Genomic DNA, 15,000 nt, shown 5'->3' with positions numbered 1-15,000 from the left:
AAGTAATATTTAGAATATCAAAGAAATACCTCCGCAGATTTGTTTTTAAAGGACAGTTGGTCATTAATGAAAGTTAAAAGTACAGGGTGGGGCAGGGAAGTATCCCTAACTTTAAAGGTAAATTAAAAGACAACCAAAAATGTTAGAGCCAAACTTTTTATTGAGATTAAAAGATTACATCTGGGAGTTTATTTTAATATAACTTTACTTGGTTTTAAACAGCATATCCTGCAAGTGGTGTCCCTAATCTTAAATGCATTACTGTATTCTTGTTCTGAAGTTTATAATAACTTTGTGAAGCATGTGTTGTGGAAAGAGGCAACATTCAAGGTGAATTGCATCCTTCAAGGCATCTAGGGTCTTCCCTTGAACTACCCTAGGCTTAGCATCACTCCAATAGAGCACATTCTGCTTATTTACCCGCTCCAGGAATATGGAAGTGTGTCTCGTCACTAAACAAAACCCGAGCAGCATGAGGTAGTCCCGCAATTAAGATTTCACATGCCTGCATTCGTTGTTGCCAGTCCCTTTGTGTGAATTTATGAGCAACTACCCTCCTGTATAGATGGAGGTGTGATCCTCATGGAGAATACGAGGCACAGTACGATTAGACAACGCCAGCGCGGATGCATGCTTACAAGGAGAACTTTGAGGAGACTGCAAAATCGATCTTCTGACAAGGTCCGTGTTTTCAGGACTCCGGACCGTTCTTTGAGCTCCAAATATCCTTCGCAATACACCACCACATACACGAAAGTAATTCACCCACACCTAATTGTAACATCTTTGCGACAGGCCACCCGATAACCCGACAGCCAATGTAGCTGCACAGCAACAATAGACAGATATTTGAAAAAATACATCTCGATTGCAAAAGCACATTGGTCACTCGAACAAGCCATATCTACTACTGATAGTGATATTTTTAGAAATTCCCAAAACAAAAGCTTCATTTGAGCCTAACCCCATTCCTCCAGCACACTCCCACTACTCACAGTACCATCTTAAAAGTAGGGATATTTCCCTGCCCCACCCTATATGATGGTATTCTTACGAGTTTTTATGCTAAACGATTGCTGAAATTATTATTGCTGAGATTATTTACTGAAAAAATTCTTGTAAAACATACTTTTTGTTTCATCGACTATTACAAACAAATACATTTCTCGTTTTACTAGATTGGTGGGTAAAAAACAAGATTGAAAAGTTGTAACTTTTAGTTAATATGCTAAAACACACCCATAAAAGGTGTATTGACTCGAAGTTTTCAGAAATAGTTTATTGTTCATAGTTTAAAATATCAAACCAAATATTCTCACATAAAGATCGAATTAAATTGATTGGTTAAATATATTTTTTAAGTTACGAAGCTTATTTGCTACTAAATATTTAAATAAAAACAAACGGGCATTGGGCGAAGGACAATACGAGTTGCTACGGTCAGCTAGGCACTACTTAGGGACAAGTATCATTGATTCAATCCAGTCTGCTTCTAAGCCTATAATGGGATCCCAAGGGCTATATACCACCTAATGAATCAAGGATTGGTTAATGAATTAGTGATTCCTTAATAAATTACTGGGATAATCTAACTGTATTTCACTGCAGCTCAAATTTCATCATACAGTTTTGTTTACTATAATATCCGAATTCCAAATGTCATCAATATTTATGATAGGAACAGCATCAATTGACACTGTTGTCAGAACCATCTGTATTGTATTGCCTGTTGTCCGTCGATGTCGCTTTTGTCTAAATTGCCTGACTCCCCACTTTCCAATTAGTAGCATTGTGTTACCAGGCTTGTCCTTAATTTTAAATTGAAGGTTTGAGTACGAAAATTTGTCAATTATGGGACTGAGCACCATACAAACTAATCTGCACAATTAAAACAGGAAAAAGAAAATAAGTCGCATAATTGAGTCAAAACGGTTTGTCACATATATTTAAACAACCACGTGGTCCGACATATTATTTTTATAAATTAGCCTATGAATTGATGTTTTAAATAATTTGTTCATAAAAGCAGTTAACAATATTACACTAGTTAACATTATATTCGTATAATTTATCATTAAATTACATTATTGATGGTTAAATGCTACATATTTTCCTTTAGAAAAAAAGCCCGTAGATAATTCAGCGGTTTATTGCAAGAATGCTTCCGAACTATATTTCAACGCCAAGCTGGACCTTGATAGTCTTATACAAGACTTAATAATTTTTCAACAGCTGACCAAGCTACACAACAAACTCAAACCACAAGGAAGTAATGTAAGTAAGGTTCCTTACTTCTCTGCGCTCAAACCAAGTTTTGTTATGTAACTTACACAAACAACAAACTTGAGACTAAGTCTAGTGCCCTCTTGGTATCTTTGAACTTTCTCTGACTTTATCTTCAAGGCCAGTTTTTTTTCAACTGTTCTGATCATTAATTTAACGTTTTTAAATAATTCGTAAGTGCGTTACTGTTTTTTTGGTGTTTCATTAACAACCCAATAATGCCACCTAACCTAACCTAACCCAATCATGTTATACTGCAAAAGATAACAGCGTTTGATGAAAAGGAAAATCTGGATGTAGAAAATGTTATGACGAAACCAAATTTATTCTATCGAGATTCAATATAAAACACCTTAAACATTACTTTAAAATGTTCCATCCCTTATCAGTACGAAATGGAACTGTCACGTTGAATGCATAAGACTGTCACTTGTTATAGACAGGTTGATCAAGATAAGGGAGAAATATTTGACTGAAAGTGTTTATTCACTTTACATTTTGTACGTTAAATTCACGGAAGAGATAACATCTTACATTAGGTTTATCATAACCATTCCGATCAATTGATTTACTTATAAAACTTAAATAAATTTAGAATTTTTCTTAAATTAATATTTTAATGAGCCCAATTATTATGATAACAGATACGATTTGAATTATTTGGTTTTCTGCGTGATAAGTAATATTTCTTAAACAATCCATGCTCTCTTTGATGAAAAGACGTTGGTGGTGGTGAATATTTGTTCATGTTTATACAACATTTAAATACTTTGGTTATTCCGTATAAACTAACCAGCACCTTTAAACCCACTAAAATTATTTGAAATTACAAAAATACTTCAAATAACACTTGTTATGATGTATTTACACCAATATTGTTTACTGACAAGATTATTAATACATATACAAGATGGTAAGTGATAATCGAAAATATAAGTGTAAATATATTATTATATTTTGTTTGACGTATTTTTCCTACTTTCAGGTAATTAATAACACAAACTATTATGTTGATCAAGAAGTTATTTTTTATAATAATTATTTTCACACAGTGGAACTTTTTATACCTATTCCATCATTTAATAATAATACAGCAAATATTTAAAAATATATTAATCAACTAAAACATATTAAAGTGATAATTTAACGAAGATTTCGCAGCCCCAAAACAAGTATTAAACAAGTAGACGCGGTGACGACGGCACAATAAGCTCTTTATCATTAGCGGCTTAACTCACCAACCTCCTCAGTGTTAATTTCATGCATGTTACCTTCGTCATCTTAAATAAGTAATTAGTTACGCGTACTAATTTATAATGCATTATATAATCTGGGTATTCTGAATAGGTTTAAATGGAAGAGGGCGCGATATTCATTGTATTTTAATAGTAATTTTCCTGTATATACCAAATATTGTTTGGTGGGTTTTCCTAAATATTTTAATTGTAGGCACCAGTGGTATTAATGTATGCGCTGATCATGTTCTCAAGGACAAGTCCCCCAAGATTCTTCATATCAAAATAAATTTTGTTTATCTGAATTAGAATTAGGAATTTCAATTTTCATGATAATAATTAAATATACAGGGTGAATAAAAAGTCAAGACCCCCCCTCTAATATTTTTTTAAGTAAATATACAGTGATATCCTTTTGGTAGTCGTGCAATCTTAGTAGGAAATTTCATTTTATGGTTTTGAAATTTTTGAGAGGGGGGATTTGGGGGGCAACTCAAATATTTTAAATGTAAACCCCCTTCAAGTGACACCTCATTTTGAAGTGTTTACAAAAACTTACAGAATGGTGAAAACTAGAGGTGGCTATCTCTTCTCTATCCAAAATTGTAGCCCGTCAAATGTTGGTGAAAATCAATGGTAAAATTGGTTCGTAATGGTAATATTGGCTAACATTTTGGATAGAGAAGAGATAGCAAAATCTGGTTTTCACCAATCCTTAAGTTTTTGTAAACACTTCAAAATGAGGTGTCATTTGATGGGGGTTTACATTGAACAATTTTTAATTGCCCCCCAAATCCCCCCTTTTGGGGAGACACTCATAAATTTTAAACTTTCGTTTAAATACACATCTTACAAGTTAGTTAGTTAGGAAGATAGTTTTCCAACTATTCCATCATTGAAGTTTAGTTTATATCACCCTTTTCTTGCAAGCAACTGTGTTGGCAACACTGGTATCCGGTTTGCTTACCAGTCTGCATTGCGTTTGAAAATATTAGCGCTCAAATTTGAATTATTTTGAGGTTAAGTTTGGTTGTTTAGTTATTCATTGTCGTTCGTTCCATTCTTTAATCGAATAAATAATACACATTTGTAATGCAAATGTAATTTATTGCGTTTAACGACAATGGAAAATAAAGCATCAGACAAGAGAAGCACAAATTTTCAGTGATATGAAAATCAACATTTTGTTAAGTTTGGTAAAAGATAGTAAGTTGATAACAGAATACATACTAACAGGCCAAATATTAGTAAGAGATAAAGAATGCTGTTGGAAAGCGATAGAGAAGAACTTCAATCAGAGAAGTTATACTAATGATTAATTTTGTTTACTCAAATGATTCAATTGTTCCTACTCAAATTGATAACATCATATCTACCAAGCTTCCAAACCCACTTGCTTGAAGATGATACGGCAGAACATTTTGCTTAACAGCTTTTAGATCTAGGTAATGGGAAATTTCAAGTTGATGCATTGACACAAGAAGTAACCTTCCCCCGAAATATTTGCCAACTTCAGAAATCAATAGAGGATCTTTAGAAAAATGTTTTTCTAGACGTAGCCACAAACTTCAAAAATCGTGATTGGCTCAGCGAGAGAGCTATCTTAGCTCCAAAGAATGACGATGTAATTAAAATTAATCTGAAGCTTCAATTGAAAATTCCTGGTGTTATAACAGATTATAATAAATTTGCCCAAATTTGGAAAAAGACCAAGCTGTTAATTATCCTGTAGAAATTCTCAATTCATTTAAGCCTCCTGGATTGCCCCCACAAGTATTTTTTTTTTTTTTTTTAAGTTGGTTCACCAATATCGCTCCTTCGAAATTTAAATACTCCAAAACTATGCAACAGGACCAGACTCTCTGTAAAAAAAAAACGAATGCCAAAACTAATCGAAGCAAGTATATTATGTGGCAAATGCAAAGGAGAGGATGAGTTAATACCACGTATTCCGATGTTTCCCTGTGACATGCCATTCAGCTTCAAAAGACAATTTCCAGTGCGCTTATGCAATGACGGTAAATAAAACCCAAGGGCAGTCACTGTGTGTTGCAGGTTTAAACTTATCAAATCCATGTTTTTCACATGACCAACTTTACGTCGGTTGTTCGAGAGTGGGGTCGCCAGCAAACCTACATGGTATATACACACCAAACAAGAAGACGAAAAATGTTGTTTATCCACTTGCGTTGCGCTGATTAAATACGTAGTTACCCTATGTTCAACACTTGATTTATTACTTTGTACAATTTGGTTTAACATTTATTGGTTATAAATAAATATAAAAAATCAATAATTTAATGCTGTGAAAATTATTTAATAGTCAAAGGCTTGACAACGTCTGCCGGGTTCAGCTAGAAAATCAAACAGTAAAAGACAAAATGCTGGCTTTTCAGAGCATATACTTCTACATATAACGATATTTCAACGCCCGGCTGGACTTGATTATCTTATACAAGACTTGATACTTTTTCAACACCCTTGATTGACCAGGCTATACAACAAACTCAAACCACAAAGAAGTAAGGTAAGTAAGGTTCCTCTGCTCAAACCAAGTTTTATTATGTTACTTACACAAACAACAAACTTTATACCAAGTCTAGTGCCCTCGTTGTCTTTCGAACTTTCTCTGACTTTATCTTCAAGGCCAGTTTTTTTTTCAACTGTTCTGATCATTAGTTTCACGTTTTTAAATAATTAGTAAGTGCGTTACTGTTTTTTTGGTGTTTCATTAACAACCCAATAATGCCACCTAACCTAACCTAACCCAATCATGTTATACTGCAAAAGATAACAGCGTTTGATGAAAAGGAAAATCTGGATGTAGAAAATGTTATGACGAAACCAAATTTATTCTATCGAGATTCAATATAAAACATCTTAAATATTACTTTAAGATTTCACACCCCTTATCAGTACAAAATGGAACTGTCATGTTGAATGCATAAGACTGTCACTTGTTATAGACAGGTTGATCAAGATAAGGGAACAATATTTGACTGAAAGTGTTTATTCACTTTACATTTTGTACGTTAAATTCACGGAAGAGATAACATCTTACATTAGGTTTATCATAACCGTTCCGATCAATTGATTTTCTTATAAAACTTAAATAAATTTAGAATTTTTTGTCTGGATATAAAATATATTTTAATAAGCCCATTTATCATGATAATAGATACTATTTGAATTATTTTGTTTTCTGCGGGCTGAGTATTTTTCTTAAACATCGCATGCTCTCATTAATGAAAAGTTATTGAGTGGTGGTGAATATTTGTTCATGTTTATACAACATTTAAATACTTTTGGTTATTCCGTATGAACTAACCAGCACCTTTAAACCCACTAAAATGATTTGAAAATACAAAAATACGTCAAATAACACTTGTTATGATGTATTTACACCTACACTGTTTACTGACAAGACGATAAATACATATACAAGATGGTAAGTGGTAATCGAAAATATAAGTGTAAATATATTATTACAAGTGTTGTTTGGCGTATTTTTCCTACTTTCAGGTAATTAATAACACAACCTGTTATGTTGATTAAGAAGTTATTTATTATATTAATTATTTTCACACAATGGAACTTTTTATACCTGTTCCACAATTTAATAGGAACACAACAAATATTTAAAAACATATTAATCTACTAAAACATATTAAGCGGATAATTTAACGAAGATTTTACAGCCCTTGGACAAGTATTAAACAAGTAGACGCGGTGACGGCGCCACAATAAGCTCTTTATCATTAGCGGCTTAACTCACCAACCTCCTCAGTGTTAATTTCATGCATGTTACCTTCGTCATCTTAAATACGTAATTAGTTACGCGTACTAATTTATAATGCATTATATAATCTGGGTATTCTGAATAGGTTTAAATGGAAGAAGGCGCGATATTCATTGTTTTTTAATAGTAATTTTCATGTATATACCACATATCGTTCTGTATGTTTTCCTAAATACTTTTAATTGTAGGTCTCAGTAATATTAATGTATGCACTTACGCCGTTTTAAGTTCTTTCATATCTAAATCAATTTTATTTATCTGAATTAAATTTAGGAATTTAAACTTTCATAGTAATAATTGAATTTACTTTTTGTTATGTTAAAAAAAAAAAAAAAAATGTAGCAGCGTAATACATTAGTGTTATACTATTCTGATAGTTACCAAAAATTGTATGTGCTCATACGGGGTGATTTGTACTCAGTGTGACAAAATTTTTTTGGTGTAAGTACAAAGTAAATGAAGTGTGATGATGCATATAAAATGTTCCAAGTCTAAAAATTAGCTTCCCAAAAAATTATTTTATGTTTTTCAAACATAACTATGTTTTTAAACTTAATACAGCGATTTCTCAATTACCTGTATATGGATTTCAGTAGATAATGTCATTTTCGAGTTCTACATTAAATTTTGAACAAGAATAATAGAAAATAACGGAGGATCAGTTGTAAAAACTCAATTGTAAATAGATTCAAAGATAAAAATTAAGATGTTTGATAAAAAAAAAAAAAACAATGGTCTATTGAATTTTTCACACCCTGTATACATGAAAGTGTCGGAATATATTAAAAACTGCACCATTTTATAAGCTTTCTAACCATATGCTACACCATTGAGGTTTATATATTTTTTTGTTTGTTTTAGTGGTTTGAATACCAGAAAACAGGGAACTTTTTACTGTTTTTACTGTTCAAGCTGAATCAAAAATACAACTTTTGCTTAATAAATGCCGACTTTCTATGTTTTAAATGTTAAAGACACCATGCTTTGTAGTCTTCAAACCATTAAAGCGTACATAGGCATACATAAACCTCAATAGTGTAGCATATCGTTGGAAAGCTTATAAAATGGCGCAGTTTTTAACATACTCCGACACTTTCTTGTATACAGGGTGTGAAAAATGCAATAGACCATTGTTTTTACAATTTTTATCAAACATCTTAATTTTTATCTTTGAATCTATTTACAATGGAGTTTTTACAACTGATCCTCCGTCATTTTCTATTATTCTTGTTCAAAATTTAATGTAGAACACGAAAATTACATTATCTACTCAAATCCATTTACAGGTAATTGAGAAATCGCTGTATTAAGTTTAAATACATGGTTATGTTTGAAAAACATAAAATAATTTTTTGGGAAGCTAATTTTTAGACTTGGAACATTTGATATGCATCATCACACTTCATTTACTTTGTACTTACACCAAAAAAATGTTGTCACACTGAGTACAATTCACCCTGTATATAGAACCGTATGCATATTTGTTACATTATTTATTATAATTTTTTAAATATTTTCAGTCATCATCACATTTACTTAAGTATAGATCTTTAAAAAATAAAATAATTTCCCGCATCTCTTACAGTGTAAAATTTAAATAGCCAATGTTTCAACCTCAATCATAATAATTCCAACCTCAATGCTTAGACTTGGTAAACTTAAAAGCACTATTTGAACAAAATGATGAGATAATCTGATAAGTTTGTGGTAATGAAGTGATCTCGGTGGAGTTTATCAACCAGACAGTCTATAAAAGTCACTTAGCGACAAGTGATGTCTCGTTTATGTCACTTACAGCCTCTGCACTAACAGCCACTTGTCTTGCTGCGTTAAAATGTGGTTTGAAATACTGAAGGTTTAGTGTTGTGGATTCACTGTTTTATGAAATAGGAGGTGATGATAAGATATTCCATCACTTGGGTGTAAAGTGACTCGTTTAACCCAAGTCTTAGTTTTGGAAAATGAGCGAAGTTTGCAAAAACTGTCTTTGTCAATGTGATGGACAGTATTTTTCGTAATTTTTCACCATTACTTAAAATACCTAAGTTACAAAACCAAAAAGTTGTTCATGTAAAAAAATCCCTCAAAACAACTTTCCTAGTTTCTAATTTCACTACAGCAAACATTCAGCTGAATAATTGTCTGGGTAGCCGAGTGGTTATAGTGCGCGCCTTCAAATCTGGCGGCCGCTGGTTCTATTCCAAGCGAGATCGTTTCCAAACCCAGATGCCTTTTGTCGTTGGGATATGAATAAATGATGCTATCTAACAATACGTTTGACGTTAGGTATTAACAAGACCAGTGTTTGGACTATTCCCTTTCAATACGTAGAAAATTCTATTCTATTCTAAAATACTACTGGCGTAGAAACACCCAAAATAAAAACAAATAATTAATAAAGCTGTTTAATAAGTGATTCAGACATTATGTCTATTAGATTATGATTGTGTTAGTGTACTAATACTATCCATTTGCAAACTATTGATAAGAATGCAGCGATAAGCTATAACAGATTAATTATCATTGAAATATAAAAAGTTTAAGGTTTTGTCAAGAGGCAACTACAAAGTACTTTATAGGCAGCTTGGTTTAGTTTAAAAACGTCTAAAGCTACAGACTTATCAGGGATAAACCAGCGTTTAACAACTCAAGATAACAAATTATATTCAGGTTTCATTTACTTGTTTTCACCATCCTGCTTATTTCAAAACAACTTAGATTATATACTAAATCGTTACTACGTTTCTTTCGAGGAATTAAATTGTTATATTTGGCTTACGGCAGGAGAAAGTAAGAACACAGAAAACGTTGAGACCAAACCTTGGCTGAGTTAATCCTATCAATATCTCATTTTCGAGCTCAATTGTTTCCTCAAGACGTGGTAAACCTACAGATGATCAACTCAGATGTTATATGATAAGCCTAAGTTGCTATTGTATGTTCATCTAACGTCAGAAAAAGACATCTACAAGAGGGCTGGTAATTTGTATTCACGTCGGTAAAGAATGTGATTTGTTTCATAATTTTAGTGTATAGTGATTTGCAAAGTATTTATTTTACATAAGAGTAATAAAGGTGAAAATAAGTTGCAAATCATTTTTTGCTATAGCAAAGGTGTTTAGGTAAAATAAAAACATTATAGCTTAAGTTAATTGTATTTAGCTGTAAATGGAAAAAAACAAACATGTAACAAGTGACATTGTTGCATTAACCAAATAGTGAATCAATCAAGAATTTATTTAAACCAGAAATATATAACCATATTTCAATACAACCATAAATATATCACAACTAATGAATGCTTACTATATTTAAATACTGTCAAAAATAAAACAAAACAAATCAACTGATTTTAAAACAATTTTTTCAGTTCTCGAGTATTCATAGGGGCAGATTTAAAGTCAGTTGTAGCTTGGGGTTTGTAGAGGGAAAACAGACGATAAGATAAATTGACAGCAAAGCCCTTGAAGTTATTCACTTTACACTCGGGGCACGTGAGCTTAGAGCAAAGTCTACGAAGTTTCACAGTTTATTTCTTTCTCGGAGTAAAAAAAAAAATGTTGTGCATTCTTCTTTAGGTAATTCCCTTCTCCAATCAGAGGTTAATAATGATATTATTTCTCGAATCTCCCAATGATTCTTAAACCTAGCAGTTAATCTTAAAGATATAGAAAAGTATAAAATAATGTTTGCTGGGTATAGGGTATATAAGTTATATAAAACACTTGCAAAACTTCATACAGTATATCATTATCATTGTTTAGCCCTTAATTTTATTTTAAAGAATTATTCATTTGTTAAGTATGAACATAATGGAACTCGTCCTCATTTCTCATGTAAAAATAACTACAGTTAACACATCCCAAGTACAGAACCCATATTAGGGCCTATTAATTTTATATTTATTATTTATTTAATACGCAAGCAGGTTTTTTGTGACAATTACTCCTCCGAAACTACTGAACCGATTGACATGTTTTTTGTGTCATCGGAAAGAGCGTAGCGTGCAATTGTGCAGGAAACTTTCTTTTTTGAGAAATAAATAGAGAGTGAGGCCCTGGGGCCCTTTAAAGTTTCGTATTTCTCCATAAGATTAACATGGGAAACAAACATTACAATGACTCCAGCTGTTGTTAGAAATTAAAAGTGAAAAGAAGAATATATGTTGTAAGCAGTCAATGAGTTTGTTAATTTAACAGTTTGCTACAAACATTTACTGACTTAGTTGAAATGAAATATTTACTATTTTAATTTGGGTTGGCGTAAATATTACAATGGAAAAAAGGTAAAGAGCCTGGATAATTTGATATACTAAAAAGAAAACTGAATTAACACTGTGCTGCATTTCTTAGTAATCATTGAAAGAGCCGATTTGCAAACTATGGAAACATAGGAAAGTCATAGAATTCCACCAAGGAAAAGAAATAGAATATTTATTTTTATATTTATAATCGTTATTATGTACGACCTAATGCGGCTATGAGTAATATTGAAGAAAACACTAAAAAACAAGATCAGCTTTTGAAAAATGATAAGATATTTACAAGAAATATTGATTATATCAATCATCTTAAGTATTTCCATAATCTTTGAGTCGAATCTTTTAAAGTCATCAGAAATTGTGACAGTTATTCGTTTTAAAATAACGCTTGTAATACCTAGCAATTTCTCAAATTCGAGCAACAGGTACACTAGTACATAATATATTTATCATATTTTTATTATGACATAAATTAAGGTTTTGTTATTAATCAAAATGAAAATAAAATATACCGTAAAAACGGCATTTAAGAATGACAAAAAACACAACACATTCTTTTCGTACCAATAGAAGTGAAATAAAGCTTCTCCAGATACTTCACAGCTTGAATTAACAACATCAACTTTACTTAGACACATTCAACTGAGGTAAGCAAAGCCGAAGATATGTGAGTTTGTCGATGGTTTAATTAAACAACGGAGCTAATAGGATTAAACATCTAACAATACAACTGTGGAAATCCTCTTACACAAACCGACCGCGCTGACTCGACTAGCGTTGGTACAACAATAGATAAGTGGCGTGTTTGGGGAGTTCGATAATCCGGCTATATCGAAGTGTTTGAATCGCTGATTTACAATAGGCCAACATTTAAAATTTGCCTTTATCGATATTTTTTTGTAAAATAATTTACATCATATTTTGATTCAGGGAAGATTTAAGTTTACAAGTTGAACATTTGAGCAGTTGACTTGTATGTATAAAATCACTTCTTAATCTTATCTAGAAAGTACAAATCTATAAATCAATTCGTTTAGTAACACGCTTAAGGAAACTGGCCAGCTCACCTCCTTTAAAGAAATTAAGACATAAAGTTGTTCGGTGGTCTAACTTATTATTGTTTCATAGATATTTTCTCAAGAATAATAATTTTCATTAATAAAAGGTTTCAATTATAATATATCAATATACATTTATAACATACAATCTTAAAGAAAATCCATCATGGCAAAATAGAATTAATAAATTGATCAGAATGCAACATATTACTAAAAACACATACAACAAAAAATGCCTATCAATAGCAACAAAATTGAAACACTACAAAGTAGTTATACTTCCACAAATAACACATGCAAGTGAAACTATGTTTAAAACAACTAACACTGTAGCAATAGATAAAATACTAAAAATAGAAAGAAGAATCATCAGAACATGTATAAACAAAAAATATCAAAAAGATGGAGTTTGGAGACTGTCCTCAAATAAAACTGTGTATAAGGAAATAGAGCCATTAACAAGTATAATTAAAAAGAAAAGAATTTCATTCATTGGACATCTTTTAAGGACACCGGAAAATAGAATAAGCAAGAAAATAATAGACAAGTTGTGGAATACCAAGAGTGACTTTAGGTGGATTACAGAGATTAAGGAGGACATGAGAAGGTTGAAAATATCATTAGTAGATTTGGAAAATAAGTCAGAGGCCCTTGCAGTACTCAAAGACAAAAATATCATCCTGCCAATAGCAGCAAACAATCAGAGACAAGGAAGAGTGGTTTCGGAAGAAGAAAGAAAACAACGGTCGGAAAGAATGAAGAAGTATTGGACGGACAAGAAGAAGAGGAAGAATTTAAAAAGAATCTAACCATTATATTGACTTAAGTGGTCCAATGATGGCCATAAAATAATAATAATAAAAGGTTTCAATAAAAAGACAATTTAAATTCTTCTTTTCGATGACAGGAATGAACCGCAGTGTGAAGGAGCTAGGAATGAACTGTTTTCAAATTGAATTAAAGTATTTGAAGTTTTTCAGTGAATGTTAGTTTCTAGGTGGTAAAGAATTGACGGCTTTTAAATCATCTCTAAAACAGCAAAAGCCGTCAACTGAGATTTAAAAATATAGTTACTTCAACTTTTGAAACTACACATCTATAACTAGTTTAGACAAATTTTCGTAAACAAATTAAAAAGTTCCGAAAAACTCTATTTAAAAATGTACAAGGATTGCTCTCAATTCAAATTATTTAAAATTATAAAACACCCCTCACGCTAACTTGGCGCTCGTTCATAATAGAAACAAGAAAAATTTCATATTATGAGACTTCATCTACGTATGTAGATTAGATTATACAACTGTATTGTTGGTTCTACATTATAATCTACATCCGATATGACTAGAACCGATGACAACAACTACTTCAACTATATCTACAGACAAAATTGCTATTGGGGCTATTATATTAGCTTCATACAACAGCATATACTTCATGTACGAACCCTGGGTGGAGAAGAGTAATAATTCGTTTTGATATGGTAATAATATTTAATTCTTAACTAAAGAAACTACATTATCGTATTTAATAATATATTCAACTTATTTTAGACAGCGTCCAATTTATAATTACAAAGATTCTATCTAAATACAGTAACTGAGCCAAAGTATTTAAATAAATGACTAGTACAATTAGCATCTCATAAAGAGGTTTTTTTTTCTTTTAAGTCACCATTTTCTCTATAGTTTTCCATACTGCTATAGTTAACGGCGACTTTGAAGATAAAGCAATTTGCTGCATACAAATTACAAAAGCGAAACGATCCTTACTTGAACAACTTGCGCAAAATACTTTAAAAGTATTGACGATACTCGCAGTGTAAACAATAAACGATTCCCGGATGGACCTAGAGAATAGATTCCATCTGCTATTTTGCTATTCAAGGGGTAAGATTTCCTTATTTTTATCAATCAAAAGCGTGACTGGATTTATTACTCCTAATGTATTACTGTGATGATATGGAGGAAACCTTTTACATTGGTCGAAGTAAAAATCATGGGACGAGCTGGAATGCGTCTTTTCTGCACTTGACAAATGTGGCGGGCTTAGCGAGGCAATCACATCACAATAATGAACAAGGAAAACAAAGAAACCGCATACATACTAAAAAACAGCTTATCTCAGTATTGTTACAGCAGCCACGAATAAAATATTCAGATACCATTGAGTATTTTCAATACTTTTATGAATACTACCATGAAGATGATGGATATAAATTATTTTAGTTAGGCCTACTCCTACTGAACTCATGTTGGAGCATACGAATATGAGCTTTGAAAATCGTAACATGGTCTTGAAATATTGCTACCCGCGAAGTAAAAAGTGCACCGTGTGTATACCAACTTTGTGCGCCATCATAAATTT

At 31.8% G+C, this 15,000-nt stretch overlaps 1 protein-coding gene across 1 annotated transcript in view; it reads left to right on the top strand.

The window, feature by feature from the left end:
* Window positions 1–13,445, top strand: part of LOC128984672 (uncharacterized) — a 14,831-nt gene extending 1,386 nt beyond the window's left edge. The window contains exon 2 of the mRNA XM_054404008.1: window positions 13,222–13,445. Within this exon, the coding sequence (XP_054259983.1) occupies window positions 13,222–13,445 (224 nt within the window). The remainder of the gene's footprint in view (window positions 1–13,221) is intronic.
* The last annotated feature ends 1,555 nt before the right edge of the window (window positions 13,446–15,000 follow it).

Source organism: Macrosteles quadrilineatus, unplaced genomic scaffold (assembly GCF_028750875.1).
Source record: "Macrosteles quadrilineatus isolate MER2022 unplaced genomic scaffold, UCM_ALF_1.0 Scaffold_2__2_contigs__length_208266976, whole genome shotgun sequence".
NCBI lineage: Eukaryota > Metazoa > Arthropoda > Insecta > Hemiptera > Cicadellidae > Macrosteles > Macrosteles quadrilineatus.
Note: the sequence above shows the minus strand (reverse complement) of the source record. Positions and strands in the feature narration are given on the sequence as shown.